This window comes from Perca fluviatilis, chromosome 3 (assembly GCF_010015445.1).
Source record: "Perca fluviatilis chromosome 3, GENO_Pfluv_1.0, whole genome shotgun sequence".
Taxonomy (NCBI): domain Eukaryota; kingdom Metazoa; phylum Chordata; class Actinopteri; order Perciformes; family Percidae; genus Perca; species Perca fluviatilis.
This window is the reverse complement of record NC_053114.1, coordinates 5,809,026-5,827,763: the sequence shown is the minus strand read 5'-3', so window position 1 is coordinate 5,827,763 and position 18,738 is coordinate 5,809,026. Positions and strand designations below refer to the sequence as shown.

Sequence of the window (18,738 nt, the reverse complement as noted above, 5' to 3'; positions counted from 1 at the left end):
GGAGGGGACCTGGCCTGCATGCCTGAGCGTAAGCATCACCAGGTCAGGGGTTGGGGTGGGGGAAGGTATGCTCATACAAGACCACCACAATAGGGAGAACACGCACGGCACATGTAATCTGGATCTTTTATTACACAGCAACGCAACCACCGCGATCACGAAAGCTTTTAATTATAAGGGTTCTTATCAGCTGATTCAATGCACCAATATTTAAAGGAGTGCTCCAATGTTTTTACCTTGTTTTTTAGTGGTTCCCAAACATTTTCTGCATTTTGTCGATAAAAATATAAATAAAAAGTAAACAGACAAACAGACAGACAGACAGAACACACAATGCACAATCAGCTGTTTTCTCCGTGAAGGAATAGTCAACGAGACGACAAAGCGAAGATTGCAGCCCGTTCTCATTTCCAGGTACCTCCGCTTTGTCACACCCTTCAGCATATCATACAAACACACAAGTTTAACCGACACACACACAGACTGAAGCTCTGCATTCACTCATAATCCGTCAATGTGGCATCCGTCAAGTGTTCATTTGTCCTTTAATGTAACCGCCGTGAAACAATCAGAAAATACAGTTTAATTCCTCTGATTCACTGCTTTGTGTGACCCGTTTCACTATCAGTATTTAATCCATTCGGTCCAAAAACATTAGAGTCTGGAAAAAACGCACAGTTAAATTATTTAATCCTCATTCAAGTTAGTGGAGCGTTAAGCCGGAAGTAGCCGGCTCGGCCGGTGGAGGTCTCTAGTGTGCTTGCTCTATGGGCCTTATAGTTCGGGACCAGCGGCAATCATCAGGCTAATTTTATACACAGGTTTGGCTCCATGATGGTTTCATGCGCCACTGAGCAACTCTCATAGGAATTAACTGGACTCTGCCTTGAATGCTGTATGCAGTTCTTATTATACATCTATGCATATTATTCCTTTAACTGTGGCTGCAGCTCTGATTCATACCTCTGGCTGGTGTCTTCTACAGCAATAACAATGGCTCATGGGTACTACAGGATCATGGTATTAAAAAGTTACGCACTAAAGCTTCAAATTATCCAGGTGACTCCCATTTCTATGTTGAAGAACTTAAGGTTAAATCTCCTTAAAAATTCTTAAAATGTTTTGGAAGTGAATTCAAAGAGGGGAACAATAGTTCCTAGTGGAACTGTCCACTTTTTTAGCCTTAACATTAGGTTACAGAAACACACTACATCAGCCTTCACCAGTGGCTTACCTAACCGCTTAATCATCGGTACCAGTAGCTGGAACAAAGCAGCCCCCTCCCCCGTGGCAAACCACAATGTTGGCTGACTGTCATGCAGTTCATTCTGCTGGAAGAGCGATTAGTCGACCAAACTCTAAACTCTATAGTTGGGAGTCAGTTGTAACATCACTAACAGGGCTCCAGTCATAGTTTGTCTAACTCTGTTGTCCACACTGTCAGTGGTGGTGTTTGTGACAAGGGATTTTGAAATGCCAATGCTGACTACTTAAACTGCCATTATACTCCATCAGAACAGCTTCTGACACATGGTCGGAGAGCCTCGAACAACCACAGCTTTCGGACATCGGATAAGAGAGGCTATCTGCAAAAAACGAGTTTCCCACATTCACAACCAGCTGTGCGGGGGTGAGAAAGGAGCTCTTTAGCTCTCTTTTTTTTTCATTCTTAACACAACTATTTCTGCTACTTTGCACGTGAACAACCAAGTGCAACACTGTCAATGCTTTCAAGAGAAAAAAAATCGGAAATTTTTCCCCATATTTAAACGGTATCGCATCTCCTCTGTCTTCATGGCGGTCAACTTTTTACCCTGCCTTAACATGTGGCTGTTGGGAAAAAAACTATGATTTCAGAGGTCGTCAGACAACATGTCATACAAACTAATTCTGATCAAGCATAACTTGAGCATTACTGTGTATGTTTCTGAACTAGCTATCTATCTTGGCAGTGATCCAGGAGAGTGGGGGTGTCTCTGCTCTAACTCCCCTATATCCAGACTTGTCTATCCGGGTGTCTGGTGTCGTATCCAGTCTACCCTAGATATGTCTTTTAGCGCTTTACTGAAGGTCTATGTCTCAACTTTCAAATAGTGACAGACCTGCAACTAAGACACACAGTCAAATGGTTAGAAGTAGGCTAATACTTAGTTACTGTGTCTGAACAAAAACACTCACATGCCACGAGAAATCCAGAATGTTGGACTGTTACTTATCTGAAGTTCAAGTATGTTTTCAATCAACTCTTCTCTCAAACGTTTATGACTGTGATTAAGCCCAGATGAGACAGCTTTCTCTTTGGCTCTGCAAAACAAGAAGCCTCAGAGTGATTTATGTATTCATTTTGCGATATGGAATGTGTGCAGCTCCTCATATTCACCATGAGCCATTATTGGGTCATGATACTGAGCCAACCCTTTTTCAACACCATGTTTTCTCAATCCATCTCTGTCACAAACTCATCTTCTACTACAGCTCCAGTCCTTGTCCCATGATATCCAAAAAACAACTTGTTCTCCAACACTTTGGTCATCAACACAAGCCTAAACTCCATACACAATAAAGAGTCTTACAATCTTCTGCAACATAATTTACTCCCCACAATGCCAAAGTGTGGGATGAAACAAAGAACATATTGACAATCCATGGGGCTATGATGTCCCAAAGGGCTGCACTAAAAGAAGGTTATATGATCAAAATAAACAGACATGCAACGGGAAACCTTTGTGGCCAAACCGACTAATGGCTGAAGATTTATATTTAGGTTACAGCCACGAGTGGTATAAACCTTCTCCTCTAACTTGCGGTAAGAAAGTGAATAAACATATTTCCCAAAAACTGTTGCTTTAACATTCTGACCTGAGTGTTGAAGAAAGCCAAAATGGAAATGGTTCATCCTCTAGCGGACATTCATGTGCAGTAAATGACATGGCAATCTGGTCAATGGTTTTCAAGTTAGCATGTCTTGGACTTTTCAGGGGGGATATTTTGATCTGGCTTTGGCACTAGACAAATGGTAAGGTTTGCCAATTTAGTGCCAACCCGACCAATAGTTGTTGAAATATCAGACATAATGTATGTAATGAATGATGAATATCACCATCTTTATGCTACAGCACAAGCGTTGCAGTGGTATTCTGTATGTCAGGGTCTACTCCTATCTCCTCTCATCCAAGCTCACATATAGTAAAATAATTGGGACAGGATTTTGTGTAGAATTGACTCCTGTCATTGCGTTGGATTGAAAGTTTGACCCTTGCCTCGGTGGTTAGGATGGTTACTGTCTTTACGCCCTTTGCTTCTTATCTCACTTAACTGCAAATCTAACTCATCTGTTTTTTTCCAACAACAGTTATGAATAAGGATGTTTTCACAACCCTTCAAACTTGGTTGTTTTTACCTCAGGTAGTGAAATAAAAAAACTCCTAGATGTTTTTTACTTTCATTTAGACATGGAAAATCCAGGTTAAAATACAATGCTTTGAGTTTCTGCTAGTATATCCAGAATGCTTTATTTTGGGTCTCAGGACGAAGCCGAAAGGCCGGAGAAGTGCTATAACTGAGGGAAAATTTCTCAACTGTCAAATGGCATCAGATCTAAGTATATCCAATTTGCCCTGATGTTTAGCCCTCGAGTTGTATGGCCCAGTGAAGGAAATCAGACAATGACAGCCTGCCTGACCCCACTGGCCGATGTAGAGACCAGTCTAAAATAGTCTCTGATAACATGCTGTAAAGAGGAGATTGGAAAGGAATGTTCCACACAGAAGGTGGTCACTGAGCTTAGGAGTTGAACCAGACATCAGCTCACTTGCATTTCTCTTTCAACATTTTTTTTACAATACAATTTAAAGACTGGAGTTGACACCCCTGGTCATTCACACTCCTCTTCATCACTCCACACAAGCATCTCAATTCCATGCAAGTTTGCATTATTTTGCTCCACTCATCCTCTCCATCTGTTTCCTTTGTTTTCACGCTCATTGTGGTTTGGACTGCGTACAGACTATGTTGAATTCAGACCACCATGTGTGAACTTCATCCAATTTTGCCAAACCTCTTTGGCTCATTCAGTTCCATTCAACTTCAAATGTCACACAAAGTAAATTCCAAACTTAGGTCACAACGGGTAATACACCGACTTAGATCTCATGAGAAAATTTGACTTATTCAGGCTGCATGACAATTGGAGCCATTTCACCATAAACTAAATTGTTTTACCCTAACTTTAAATCTGTGGTTTTGTATGTATTAGCTTATGTGCCACAAAATCACACATACTTTATATCACATGCTGTTGTGTTTTAAAGTAGAACTAAAATTTGAACGCTCCTGACTTTTTGTGTAGGGAAATTTCAACTATAACAATACTAAACGAAGTCATGAAGTAGCACAATGCTGTGCTTTGGTTGTGACACACATAAGGGCCTCTGTCACTGCTGAAAAATTTCTTCTTTTTGGTAATTATAATTTTGACAAAATAAGTACACAAGTCAAAACCAATACATCTAAGATGTATACTGCTGTCTATGCAAAAAAAAAAACTAATTTTAAATTAAATTAAATTTAAAAGTAAAATATGTTTTCTACCATTCTAGACATGTATTGGTCTTCTTTCACATTTGTACTTTGTGTAAATGTTTTAGCAGACTCTTGAGCAGAAAATTGAAGCGTGTCATCAATCACATTGAATCAATTCTGCAATAACTTTCTAATTAATTCCAGACATAAACAGTAACCACTGGCTGTCTATACTGAAGTAAAAAGACAATATCTTAACATATATTGCATGCTCTTTGGAATAGTCGGTCGAAATGGGATTGAACATTATAGACATACAGTATTTAAGCAGTTAAGGAGCTCAATCTTGCAAACACACTGGTACTGTTTTTAACATCTTTGGGCTGTGTGTGATGAGGCGACCGGTCATTTGGGGGCAAGTAGGGCATAGCTCCACCTAAGAGAAAAAGTGTGGTTTTAGTGGAACTGAGTAATTTAGAAATAAATATAATTCTAGATTAACGCATGACAAAAAAAATATATCAGTCGCTGCTGTTATTTACGTTAAAGGTGCAGTAGGTAAGAATTATAAAACTAACTTTCTGTCATATTTGCTGAAACTGACCCTATATGTTCGAGTAGAACTACATGAAGCAGGTCATTTTAAAAAAACATCCGGCTCCTCTGACACCACCTACAGCCTGTAGTGCGATTTGCAAAAATCCACCGCTCCCTGTTCAGATGCACCAATCAGGCCCAGGTATTTGCTCAGTCGGATTATCACCTGGCAAATTACTTCAAATTGTAAAGGTGTGTAATTTTTCTGGTTTTCCACCTAAAACTGTTCATGTGTAATGGAAATTTCTAATGAAAAGTAATCTGTGTTGGCTTGGAGATATGCAGTTAGTAATTTTTACTAATGAATGACGATCTCACACAAGCTTACATGCAGCTTTCAAACAACATCCTGACCCTCTGTTGGGTCAAACTGAGGCGCTGCAGTCTTATCAGACAGGAGAAGGAGTAACAGTCTGAGGAGGGAGGGAGGGATTTCCTCTTCCTCTCCCGTACTTTCCATTTGAAAAGACTAATGCCAGGTCACCATTTGGCCTGCGATGAGACAGATGTGGATCATCTGAACTTCCCAGGCTGACTGCCCACTATAATAAACCTTAACATGTCAAAGCAGAGACCATAAGGAGGATCTGTGTACTTAAAGGGAAAGTTCGGATTTTTTGAAGTGTGGTTGTATGAGGTACTTCTTCATAGTTAGTGTGTTAGCTACAATAAATGGCAGTTAGCACGCCGCTAGTCTTTATCCACAACGTTCCACTTACGGGATTGCTTCTTCATTTAGGCCAGAGATCCATTACTTTGGGCTTTCTCTGTGTTGCCATTTTAAACTCCGGTGGATATATGAGGACTATGGTTAACTGCTCGTCAGATCTCTGCAGGGTAAATCCAGACAGCTAGCTAGACTATCTGTCCAATCTGAGTTTTCTGTTGCACAGTTAAAACAACTATTGAACGTACACATGTTCCACCAAAACAAGTTCCTTCCCGAGGCTATTTTGCAGAGGTGCCGTTGCTCCGTGCGGCCGTTAGCACTGCCCATGACGATTGTGATTGGTTTAAAGAAATGCCAATAAACCAGAGCATGTTTTTCTCCCATCCCGGAATGCTGTGTGGACTAGCCAGACCCTCCTCAGCAGCGATGTGGAGGAAGGTCTGGCAATGCGAGACTAGCGAGTACCGACACATAAACTAAGCAATGTCCTGCTGTAGACGGGGTAAAAAATATCAGCTTAGGTGTACTATATTTAGGACATTTTTACTGCTTTACCACCCCGTTCTGACGGGGAACTGAAGCCCCTATCTCTGCTCGCTTCAAAGCCACCAGACTTGGTAAAATTACGAGTCTGGTGGCTTTGAAGAGAGCAGAGATAACGGCTTCAGTTCCCTGTTGGAAAGTGCTGTCTGATGGCAAGGTAAAGCGCTGAAAATATTATTTCGCGCACACTTAAACAGATATTTTTTACATGGCTACAATACGTTTGGCTACCGTGTGCCGCCCGACATCTACTGTAGTATACACTATGAATACGCACCTCAAACAACAACACTTAAAAAAAAATAAACATACTTCCTAACTAATAACAAAAACAGTTCTTGTTCAAGATGTGAACAGTCATAACTCAAAACCATCCTGACTGGAACCTGTGATGTCAAAATTAAAGTTTCCATGGGAGGAAAAAAACAGGAAATGAGCAGGAAGTAGCACACTGTGTGGTTCCTATAGTGGACAAATACAAACCTGTGTAGTGGGCCAACAATAAACAAGAATAAACAGCTATTCTGACCTCATTTACATCACTTTTGGGTAAAGTTGTATGTGATACACATTTAATACATTTATAAATGTGTCATCTCCATTCAAAAAACTGTGAAATGGTTAGAATGAATGGCTTTTTGAAGGAAATTGACATAATAGTAATCATCCAGGAATAGTGATGCACCGAAATGAAAATTCTTGGCCGAAACCGAAAACCGAAAAAAGAGGAAACCAAGACCGAAAACCGAAACCGAAACACCGAAAGAAATTAAGCCAATTATTAGTACCATTGCATTTATGGCTATAACTGTGTACTAACTTTACTAAAATCAAGGCATTGCAATTGTATAAATTAATATTAAAGTTTAATTAAAAAAATATCTAGCAGAAATATGGCTACAATCTGATAGTCACAGTATACAGTAGCCTAAGAACAGAATAGCTTACCTATTGTTATTATTATTATTATTATTATTATTATTATTATTATTATTATTATTAATTGAGGCACTTTCTTGCAGGATTTCACTGAACATATCAGACAACGAGGGTGCATGCCCCTCATCTGGTGCAGCGAGACAAGTCTTTTTTTCTGCGCTCTGATCTCCTGCGCTGGGCGCTGCTCCGTCTCCGTCTCCACGCGGGTTCTCCGCATCCATCGCGGCCTGGATCATTTCTCGTGCGCCCTGCTTTATTTCCGCATCCAAGTAATGGTCATAATAACGCGGATCAAGTACAGTCGCGATGAAGTGCAGAGGATCCGAACAGATCTCACTGAAACGTGTGCTGACAGACTCTAAGAGCGTACTTTTCATTGTTTTCACTCCGTGGTCCGTCTCAACCTCGTTGCTTAGGAGACGCTTTGCAGGTGGAACGGATCGGATACTGACACACGTGCAGGTCGCGTTTTCTGTTTACGTCATCACAACATTTCGGCCGTATTGTTTCGGTGATAAAAGTATTTCGGCCGAAAACCGAAAATGCCCTTTTGGGCCATTTTCGGCCGAAAATTTTCGGTGGCCGAATATTCGGTGCATCCCTATCCAGGAATAAACTGAGTGGACTTTAAAGTCCTGTGACATTAATCCTCCGAACAGCCTTGGGAGGAACTGGAACATAACAACAAGCATGTGAACGTTTTAATACATTTTCTAAAGACCAAAGGTTATAGGGATTTGAAATTCCAAATTCCACATCATCATGGGATGGCACTTGACAGTAGGGATCGACCAGTACTGGTTTTTCAAGGCCAATACCGATACCGATTATTAGTAGTTAATGAAACTGATATTTGGAACCGATATGCATTTATTGTACAGTAAAAAGGAAAATATTTTGTCAAAATTAACAATTTGGAATGTTACAAACTCCAACACAAAAGTTTGTTTTTAATTTGCTTTAAGCAAGTATTTAATAAAACTGAAACTTTAAACTTAATACACAGTCAAAAAAATTAATAAATAAAAACAAAAATAGCTTCCTGAAGATGTTACGTGCTAACACTTTGTATGCAGGTGTTGCAGCCTGCTAACAGAGCTGTAGCGGAGCAAAAGGAGCATACTTTTTTATTATCGGTCAAATAAAACACAGATACTGATAATCTGCAAAATGCCAAATATCGGCCCTGATAATCGGCCAGGCTGATCATTGGTCGAATCACTACTTGACCGTATGAATAATAGTGTTGTAACAGTGCGTGTATTCATTCAGGACAGTTTGGTATGCAACTTTCTTTGGCGCTGTGTGCCCTACAAACAAAATAATGAATGTTAAATTGTGGAATTAGCTTATTTCTATCCAAATAGGTCTTAGAATATTCAGGAGATATAATTCTTAAAAAAGAATGGTCAAAAATTAAAGCAACAGAAGCATTTCCCATAACATTATCCCATGATGCAACTGTATAGCATCGTATATTAGCCCCTCCCTGGCTCCTAAATAACCACTTCTGTCACACTATCTTTCACCTCCAGTGTGCAGGTATTCTGTCAAACATTTTAGATTTCATGCCCAAGCTGAGATGACATCATCAGAGTTGTTTTTTCAAATGTTGGAGTCTTTTTGTAATAATAATAATAATAATAATAATGGAGCAAGACTGACTTATTGACTTTTTCCTACTTACTTTTTTTTTGTGGGCTTTCCCACCTTAATGGACAGGACAGCTAGGTGAGAGAGAGAGAAGGCATGCAGGAAATCGTCACAGGTCGGACTCGAACCCTGGACCTCTGTGTAGAGGCATAAACCTCTATGTATATGTGCGCCGGCTCTACCAACTGAGCCAACCCGGCCACACCTACTTACCACATTTTTGGCCATATGCCAACATGTCAGTGGCTAATCTTTCACAGTAAGAATGAGTGAGAATGCTTACATTTACAGAAGAAATGAACCATGCCATCAGCCCACAACCTTCCGCCTCTGGAGCAAAACCCAGAAGCCCCTCTCTGTGTTCAAATGGTGTATAGTTACATTAGGAAAGTACAATGAGGTGTTAATGGTAAAGATACATAGTACACCATAAACAGGGTAAGAATGTGAAATTATATTTTCATGATTTAAAAAACAAACATTGTAGTAACACCATAATGTACAACATGGTGAACCCAGCACAAATAGACTTTAAAGTACCTGTACAATACAGGCAGCACACAACATATCATTTAAGTATTTAACTGTTACAGACACTGTTATAATGTATGCTCCTAAGTTCCTAAGCCAGAACTACGGAATATTAAACAATCATATCAAGGATGATAAGGTTACCACACTTCGGTGTCAGGTAAGCAAGAAAGAAAGTGTGTTATAGAGCCGACAATGGTTCCCCAAACACACATTTCAATCTGCACAAGTTCTAAACAATTCACTGGTTTCAGCCTCTTAAATATCAATATCATGTTGTTGGGACTTTTGTGCAGTTGGTCGGACATTTTGACTTGTCTGTATCTTGGTTTTGAGGTACAAGTGTTGTTTCTCATTGGAAAACAGGCATTGCTTTGAAGCTGCACTTATCAATATTTTATATTAACAACAGATCATGTGACTAGGTGTAAAGTCAAACCCACCAACAATTGTCTCCCAAAAACTGCAGCGATCCTCGGCTACATCAAACATTTAAGCATTACTCCTTCAGCTCATTGTTTTAGTTCTATACAGACTTCACTCTTTTCAGCAGCAGGCAGCTGTTTCCAGCACAAAAAGCTCTGATAAACCCACTGACCCCTACCTGCCCAGCACCGATCGCCAAACAGACACAGTTTGTAAGAAGCTGGTGAACAACATTTAGCAGCTAAAGCATCAGGTGTCTCCCTCTGGAGTTGGTACAGACTAAAACAGACTTTTAGACATCCATCAGGTGGCCAGAGATTCCTAATAAGCTACTAATGTTGCTCTGTAGCTGCAGGATTTTAAATAGGCAACTGTTGGCTTAAACCTGCACCACAACTTTATTTGATAATACTCTCGCATTTCCAACTTGTTCCACTGCCTAAGTGCTCAAAAAGCGATCACTGTAGCTAATTAATAAGATAAGATAAGATCTGCCTTTATTGTTTCCTTTAGGAGAAATCTGTCTTGGGCACAAAAATGGCGATACATTGCACATATACACACTAACAAACAAACAATTGTCTAATACAAATGTTGTCAACTTAACATTCAATAATACACACACACACACACACGCACACACACACACACACACACACACACAAAGAAAGAGAACCTACTGCACATCCTCCCCCTGATATTGCACATATATTCGAGCCAGATTGCACATTTCCCATTAAATCAAGCAGCGATCAATAACTTACGTATTGCACAAATGTTGTATTATATTAGACCCACATATTTACCATCAAATTAAAAATATTGCACCAATGCCCTTCCAGATATTGCACATGCATCCTTCACTGACGCATCTTTAACCCTGTTCATAATTCAATTCAATTCAATTCAATTTTATTTATAGTATCAAATCATAACATAAGTTATCTCGAGACACTTTACAGATAGAGTAGGTCTAGACCACACTCTATAATTTACAAAGCCCCAACAATTCCAACAATTCCAGTAATTCCCTATAACCTTATGAATAAATATAAACTTTACACCACCTCAACCACAGTTAACTTTGCCTTTTAATTCCTTATCAGCATGTTTTTACTGGTAACCCTGTCCATGTTATTGCATAATGTGTATTTAATGAGCTGGCAGCAGCAGTAGTGCTTCAACCTGTAGTTCAACAAATATAGTGTATTGGAAAACAGCGTCTAACGTTAAGCAGCTGGTTCTAATTAGAAGCCATTATTTATCCAGGTAAGTCGATTGAAAACTTCTCATTTGCAACGACGACCTGTCACATTCACACAGTTACACAGTTGGGGTTAAGGGCCTTGCTCAAGGGCACCTCAGTGGTGGTAATGAGGGAGAGACATGCTCTTTTCACCCCCACCAACCCACCCAGCTTTTATCCTGCCGGTCTGGGGATTGAACCGGCGACCTCCCGGTCCCAAGCTCTCTAACCTTTAGGCCACCACTGCCTTTAAAGTGATGTGGCTCACCTGTTGATCCAAACAGAGAGTCGTCCAGCCTGGGCAGGGAGGAGGACTTCTTCTCAGCCAGTCGCATCCGGACTTGCTCTCGGACCCTCCTGGCTGGAGACATACCGTCCGAGGGAAGCCCATAGGCGGTGCAGGACGAGTTGGGCTGCAGAGCGGACAGAAAGCAGCCCTCTGCCACCGCTACACTCATACTTACAGCGGGGATAAACAGCCTGAACCAGGCACAAAGAGAGAGAAAAGTTGCGGGGAACAGGAGGGTCCTACAGCGGGCGCGGCTCGTCCGGAGAGCGGCTCTGCGTTGTCTGAGTGTCCGCTGCGAAATGGAGACCGGTCAGCAGCCCGACTGACTGTAGGTAGGCGGGACCTTCAGGGTGGGGGGGCAACCCGAATCCACCTAGTGAATGTCAGGACAACCATGACTCTTGATTTGTTTATTCGCCAAGATATCCAAATTTGCAACACAATATAGTGCTTCAGTGACTGCAGCATTATTCTGATTACTGATTAGGCTATGTCAGGATGTGAGTCACAATAAAAAGGTATATGAAGATGTTTGAATTGATAGAATCATTATTAAAATGTGAATGTTGTAGCTTACATCAGTGGTTCCCAACGTGGGGTCCAGGGACCCCCAGGGGTCCTTCAGGGGGCTCCTGGGGGTCCCAGCAAAATGGGGAATACTTAGCCTTTTGTCACTTTAATTGACTATTTTGGACATGGGTTTTATACACTTTCTGTAATAAGACGAAATCTCATCAAACGGGGTCCGGGTTCTAATTTGTGTCAGTTTAGGGGTCCTTGACATGAAAAAGTTTGGGAACCACTGTAGGCAATTATGATTTTGGGGGGGGATTTTTTTTTTTACCATATTCATGGTTTGGGTTTACGTGCAGTTTAGTGTCCCCAATTCCACTATGGCCACGCCAAGACCCACCCTACGAAGCAGCTCGATTGGTTGGGGTTAGGCATTTGACCTCGAGTGGTTAAGGTTAGGATAGCCGATTGGTCAGGGGATAGGACGTGTACAAATGGGGTTACGTTACGGGGAATTTGGGACACTAAACTGCACGTATACCCATGGTTTTTATTGTCATGTTTGTTTGTCTGTATGGAAAGTCATACTGTAAGCTAACACCTCATGTAAAGCATCGAAGTTACTGGTGAAGTAACTTACTATATGCTGTATGGCTCATTATCTGCCACATCCTGTCACAGTGACAAAGGCTGTTGCAGAAGTGCATGGTGGATAGCCGACAGGTAGGAGTGATGAAATGCAGATGTTTTCTCTTCACCTGTGTGGGGACTTTTTATGATCTGTGATCACTGACACGTTCACAATACTGTGATGTTAGGCCGAGGCTGGCAGCTGAGCTATTTAAAGCCATTATGTAGCACGTAGCCTATGTATGACTTTGGTGACTCCCAGTGGTATGATCAACAAATACACTGCAGCAGACAATGGAATGGCACTGTCGTTAACTTGTGTTAAATGTTTATTTAGTCAGACGACATTTAGTATGTGTTTCAGTGTGTGGCCTTGCAGAAATACTTATGAACAACCTGTGTGGATGCAAAATGTTTACATGTAGGTTACACAGAGTGTTAACAAGTGAGTCTTTGACGGGATGAAGAAGGTATAGAGTCAAGAGTCTGCGGAGTACATTCCATGGCACTCCTGTAGGGCTGCAACCAACGATAATATTTCTTTGTCGATTCATCCGTGGATTATTGTCTCGATTAATCCATTAGTTGTTTGGTCTATCAAAATGTCAGATAATGGTAAAAAATGTGGATCAGTGTTTCACAAAGCCCAAGATGCAAGGGACACTGAAATATGATTTCAAATTTGATTTCCATTTGATCAGAGTACTTTCACTTTGCCGCCTCTTCTGCCAATCGCTGCCTTTGCATTTGGTAAATATATTCTTTAAACACACATTGTATGTGGCAACTGTGTACTTTGTTAAAAGTTTGAGGCCAGTTTAGAAGTAGAAATATTGAACTCGCTGTAGAGCACTTGTTGCTGTAAGGAATAAATTGTGTATTGCACTTTATTTCTGTTCTGTTTCCTATTATCTGAAAACTGTGTACAGCAAGGTTCTCTTTGTTGAAGTTTGAGGCAAGTTTATCGTAAGTGTATTTCCCTTTAATTTTGTACGGTTCTGTGAAAAAAAAATCTTCCCAGCCCTTGTCAAATGACCAATTACTGTTTCCATGATGACTATCCAAATTTTTGCCTTAATGAGACTATAGAAAATGTGTATTGTATTTGCATACACTCTTTGTTGAAAATAAAAACAAGTGAAACTAATGATGAATGTGATGTGTTTTATTTAGCTAAATTACATTGTGTTGTCCTATCCTATTCAATATTTCTTATATTTCTAAGCAGATTTTTTATCCCACCCCCCGATTATGTAAGCTCTCAGCCTTAGCCAAACTTATGAATGATGTAAGTGATGACCAGAGCCATCAGGAGGGACAGGGTGGGGTCAGGGTGAGAGGGTTAACACGTTTAGCTGACATGCTCAGCTGAAGTGACACTGGCGTTTCAGATAAACAACCTCAACAGGACATCATCTCAAAGCCCGGTAAAGCACAATGTGAATACATGCTCATGTTTCGTTGTAACGGATACACAAATACTACTAGTGAATGACGTTAAGGTTGTTATTCCCCTCTGGCTCCATCTCCACTTCATTGTCCTTTTGCCAACATTTCAAATGCGAATAAATGAGCGCAATGATGATAGTATTGCGAAATAAGCCCAGTTTTCCCATTGATGGGCGGTTGTTTAAGGGCCCAGGAATGTGGAAGTAACCTTATCACCTACGACTAACATGATAAATCTTGGGGGAGGTCTGGGAAGCTAAATCTGAGTCTGAGAAGAAGTAATAAGTCAAGGCCAGAGAGGCTCAAGGAGGATAACTGCAGCCTGTCTCAGAAACAATCCTGCTAGTACTGAGACGCTGAGGCTTTCACACGAACCTACAGAAACCACCGGCTCTCAGTTTGGGTGTGGGTGTAATGGGGAGTGCTGCATTCTTAGCGAATAAACACATACTCACTTACACACAGAGGTCCTGACCTCTTAATTTGACTTTCTTAAACCCAGGAATGCTAATAAGCATTTTCTTCTCATTTAATTAACAAAGAAGCCACACAAACATGCAGAGATTACATTAAGAGTAAATTCATTCCAGCTGAATTTGCCCTGCTTTTTCCATTTTTACTTTTACTTTTAATTACAGGCTAGTCAGAGAGTATTTTAATTATCAGTATCCCTCAAATTACAGCTTTAACACATGGCTGTGCTCTCATGTTGTTTACTTGTTGCGTGTCCAAGAAATTTTGGAGTAGTAGCTCATCATTTTCCTTATGTGTATTGCTCTACGTCCTCTACTCTGGAAGTTTGTGGCTGAAATGAAATCATTCAATTAAACAGAATTCCAATTCTTCATTTGTGTGTGCATGATTTATGACAAAATTAATGAAAACTAATATAAATGCATAATAAGAATTAAAACAAAAACTCCATGAACACAGGTTTTTTCAGTGTATACCAAACAATGTGCAACTTAAACATGAAAATTAAATGGCAAATTAGACTTTTGTTATTGTATTGTATAATGATTATAGCTCATTTGAATGAAAATGAAATGTAGTGGCTTTTTTATGGTCATGGTCTATAGGCTACATCCACACTACTATGTTTACATTTTCAAATGGCATTTCAAACTTAAACGGGGTCAGCAGGATTTCCAAATATCTCCGTTTTAGGAGCTCGGAGTAGTGTAGACGCGATACATAAATGTAGCAAAAGATATGCGTTTTTTAAACAAAAACTTAGTTAATAATTAGTGTGTGGATGTAGACTTAGTTTGCAATTTCATTTTGTCTGCCTGGTTAAAAAATGAAAAGTCAAATTTGCATACATTTTCCTAATATGATAGCGCTGCTATGCACTGAAAATGATCTGACAGTAGAGTTTCTATTTTAATTTTGCAAGTAATTAAACATTTCAAACTTGAAAATGTGATTATAAAGTTTGTCCTACATCTTACACACAGAAACTGAAAACTAAACGTCAAGTTGATTAAAAGATTTGATTTTTAAATTGGCAGTCACAGACTTCCATATTCAACACATTCTTTAAAGGAACACGCCGACTTATTGGGACTGTAGCTTATTCGCCGTATCCCCCAGAGTTAGATAAGTCCATACATACCCTACTCATCTCTGTGCGTGTCGTAACTCTGTCTGACGCACCCACCGCTAGCCTAGCTTAGCACAGATCCTGGAGGTAACTGGCTCCATCTAGCCTACTGCTCCCAATAAGTGACAAAATAACACCAACATTTTTCTATTTACATGTTGTGATTTTTATGGTCACAGCGTGTACAAATAACAAGGTCACATGAGACACAGCCATCTTCTAACCGTATACATACTGGGAACTATATTCTCAGAAGGCGAAGCACTGCTACTTGGGCAGAGTGATTTGCTCGCAGCACCTGAGAAGCCCCGTGGTGAGGAGCAGAGCCTAACAACGCTGCTTTTCAGGTGTTGCGCTAATCACTCCGCCCAAGTAGCAGAAGTAGCACTGCTTCGCCTTCAATAACATTTGACAACTCTGTGGTAGTCCCCACCCAGACTGCTAAAAACCTGAGTGTGACACTTGACGACCAACTCTCCTTCACTGCTAACATTGCTGCAACCACCCGATCGTGTAGATACATGCTGCATAACATCAGAAGGATACGTCCCCTTCTAACGCAGAAGGCGGCTCAGGTTCTGGTTCAGGCTCTAGTCATCTCACGTCTAGACTACTGCAACTCCCTCCTGATTGGCCTGCCTGCATGTGCCATCCGACCCCTGCAGCTCATTCAGAACGCAGCAGCTCGGCTTGTCTTCAACCTCCCCAAGTTCTCTCACACTACACGGCTCCTCCGCTCTCTTCACTGGCTACCAATTGCTGCCCGCATCCGCTTCAAGACACTAGTACTTACATACAGGGCCACGAACGGATCAGCCCCAGCTTACATCCAGGACATGGTCAAACCATATACCCCAACGCGCCCACTTCGCTCTGCATCAGCCAAACTTCTTGTTGTCCCCTCACAGCGAGGGAGAACTAATCACTCAATGAAATCCCGACTGTTCACTGTCCTGGCTCCCAAATGGTGGAACGAGCTCCCCATCGACATCAGGATGGCCGAAAGCCTACACATCTTCCGCCGAAGGCTAAAAACACATCTCTTCTGACTACACCTCGGATAAAAAAAAAAAATTCTTGAACCTGCACTTTCATGTCTCTTTGTAGCTTTGCTTATTTAAAGCTAATGTACTTGCACTTACTACTTGTTGTCTGGAGTTTGAACCTTCACAGTTGAAAGCACTTAATTGTAAGTCGCTTTGGATAAAAGCGTCAGCTAAATGACGTAATGTAATGTAAATCCCCAAATCTTTGAGAGGTATTTTTGAAAGAGAATCCCAGTAGTCTTAAATATTGTTTTTGTTGTTGTGACTGCTGAAGGGGCAGAAATAGTTTTCCTTTGGATAGAGAGTGGGTGTTGGAATTCAGAGCATCCAGGACTAATACTGTCAGCTATTAATCACCAAACTGGCAATGAGCAATGGTTATGTGCTAAAGTAGCAACATGAGTGGGGGAGGAACAGTGTGATACATGGCTTACACAGGTCTACTGAAACAATACCGGTTTATAACAAAATGTATGGCTGGGATTAATATTAATGCCAGCAATACAAATTACACCAACCAAGAGAGCGGTGAGTGAATAAAACTGTAAAGTCGCAGTCTTTATAACCCAAACAATGAGCTGGAAGATGTTAAAAACAATGAGGGAAACTGCAAATTCAGGTGATAAACCTCTGTGGGTTTGTCACTACGAGCCACTTCTTTACACAGTCCTTCGATCCATTGTTAAAGTGCTCATATTACGCTCATTTTCAGGTTCATAATTGTATTTAGAGGTTACATCAGAATAGGTTTACATGGTTTAATTTTCAAAAAAACACCATATTTTTGTCTTACTGCACATTGCTGCAGCTCCTCTTTTCACCCTGTGTGTTGAGCTCTCTGTTTTAGCTACAGAGTGAGGCATCGCACTTCTGTTCCATCTTTGTTGGGAGTTGCACATGCTCAGTAGCTAGGTAAGGACTACTAGCCAGTCAGAAGCAGAGTATGAGGGTGTGCGTGAGCGAGATAATGTGTGTTACAAAGTGACGCACGTTTGTCTCTGAAGTAAAGGCTGGACTACAACAGAGCTGTTTGGAGCAGTTTGTGAACAGTGTTTTCTGTTGGAGATGGTAAGTCCCTTTGGGGCTGACTTTGGGCTTTTTCACTTTGTAAACCTATAACATGCACAAAAAAGATATATAACACAATAAAGAAAGGGAAAAAGCCAAAAAGCATAATATGAGCACTTTAACATAAGAACATTGATTAGTATAGCTTTAATGTAGCATTCTGCCGACGTTGCAGAAGTCTATTGAAACACCCTCCAAAAAGCTTTTAGTAGCTTATTTGGGGTTCCCCATTTCACGCGGCCTACATATGATCATTGTACCTTCTGAAATTGTGTTTTAAAGATACAATGATGATGTGTGAATGAATAAATGAAAATCTTTATTTTTATAAATTGCATTCTGCATCATAATTTCAACTCTTCAGGATCTGGATTTAAAAATCAACAAACTCACCTGTTGGACAAATTATGTATTAAAAATTAGAGCTACAAAGATTGATGAGTTGTCAACTTTTAAATTAATTGGCTATTAATTTAAAGAATTTTGAGAATCGATTAATCGGTCTGAGTTATTCTCTTATGAAAAAAAGTAAAACTTCTCTGATTGCAGCTTCCTAAATGTGAATATGTTCTAGTGTCTTCACTCCTCTGTGACAGTAAACTGAATATCTTTGAGTTGTGGACAAAACAAGACATTTTCACCGTTTTCTGACATTTTAGAGACCAAACAACTAATCCATTAATCCAGAAAATGATCAACAAATTAATAGACAATGAAAATAATCGTCAGTTGCAGCCCTATTCAACGTGAGCATGATGTGGGATGCACGTGTAACACAAGTTTAACTTACTACTGTGCTCCTCTCAAATTGAAACATTGTGCTGGTTGTGATCTCAGTGCCACTAAACCTAAAAGGGTCTAAAATCCCCCACGGCACAAAATCAGTTAAATAAACTAATAATAAACTTTGCTATCTAATAATATTAAATGTTGAAACTGATGTGAAAAGGTACAGAGCCCCTGAGGGGATGTGACATGACTTTTTGTGTGCACAGTATACTTTCTGGCGCGCAT

At 40.4% G+C, this 18,738-nt stretch overlaps 1 protein-coding gene across 1 annotated transcript in view; it reads right to left on the bottom strand.

Moving 5' to 3' along the window:
• The window catches only part of LOC120555999 (plakophilin-3-like), a 38,456-nt gene extending 26,726 nt beyond the window's left edge, over window positions 1–11,730 (bottom strand). Inside the window, exon 1 of the mRNA XM_039795269.1 lies at window positions 11,395–11,730. Within this exon, the coding sequence (XP_039651203.1) occupies window positions 11,395–11,584 (190 nt within the window). The 5' untranslated portion in view covers window positions 11,585–11,730. The remainder of the gene's footprint in view (window positions 1–11,394) is intronic.
• Window positions 11,731–18,738: the final 7,008 nt, after the last annotated feature.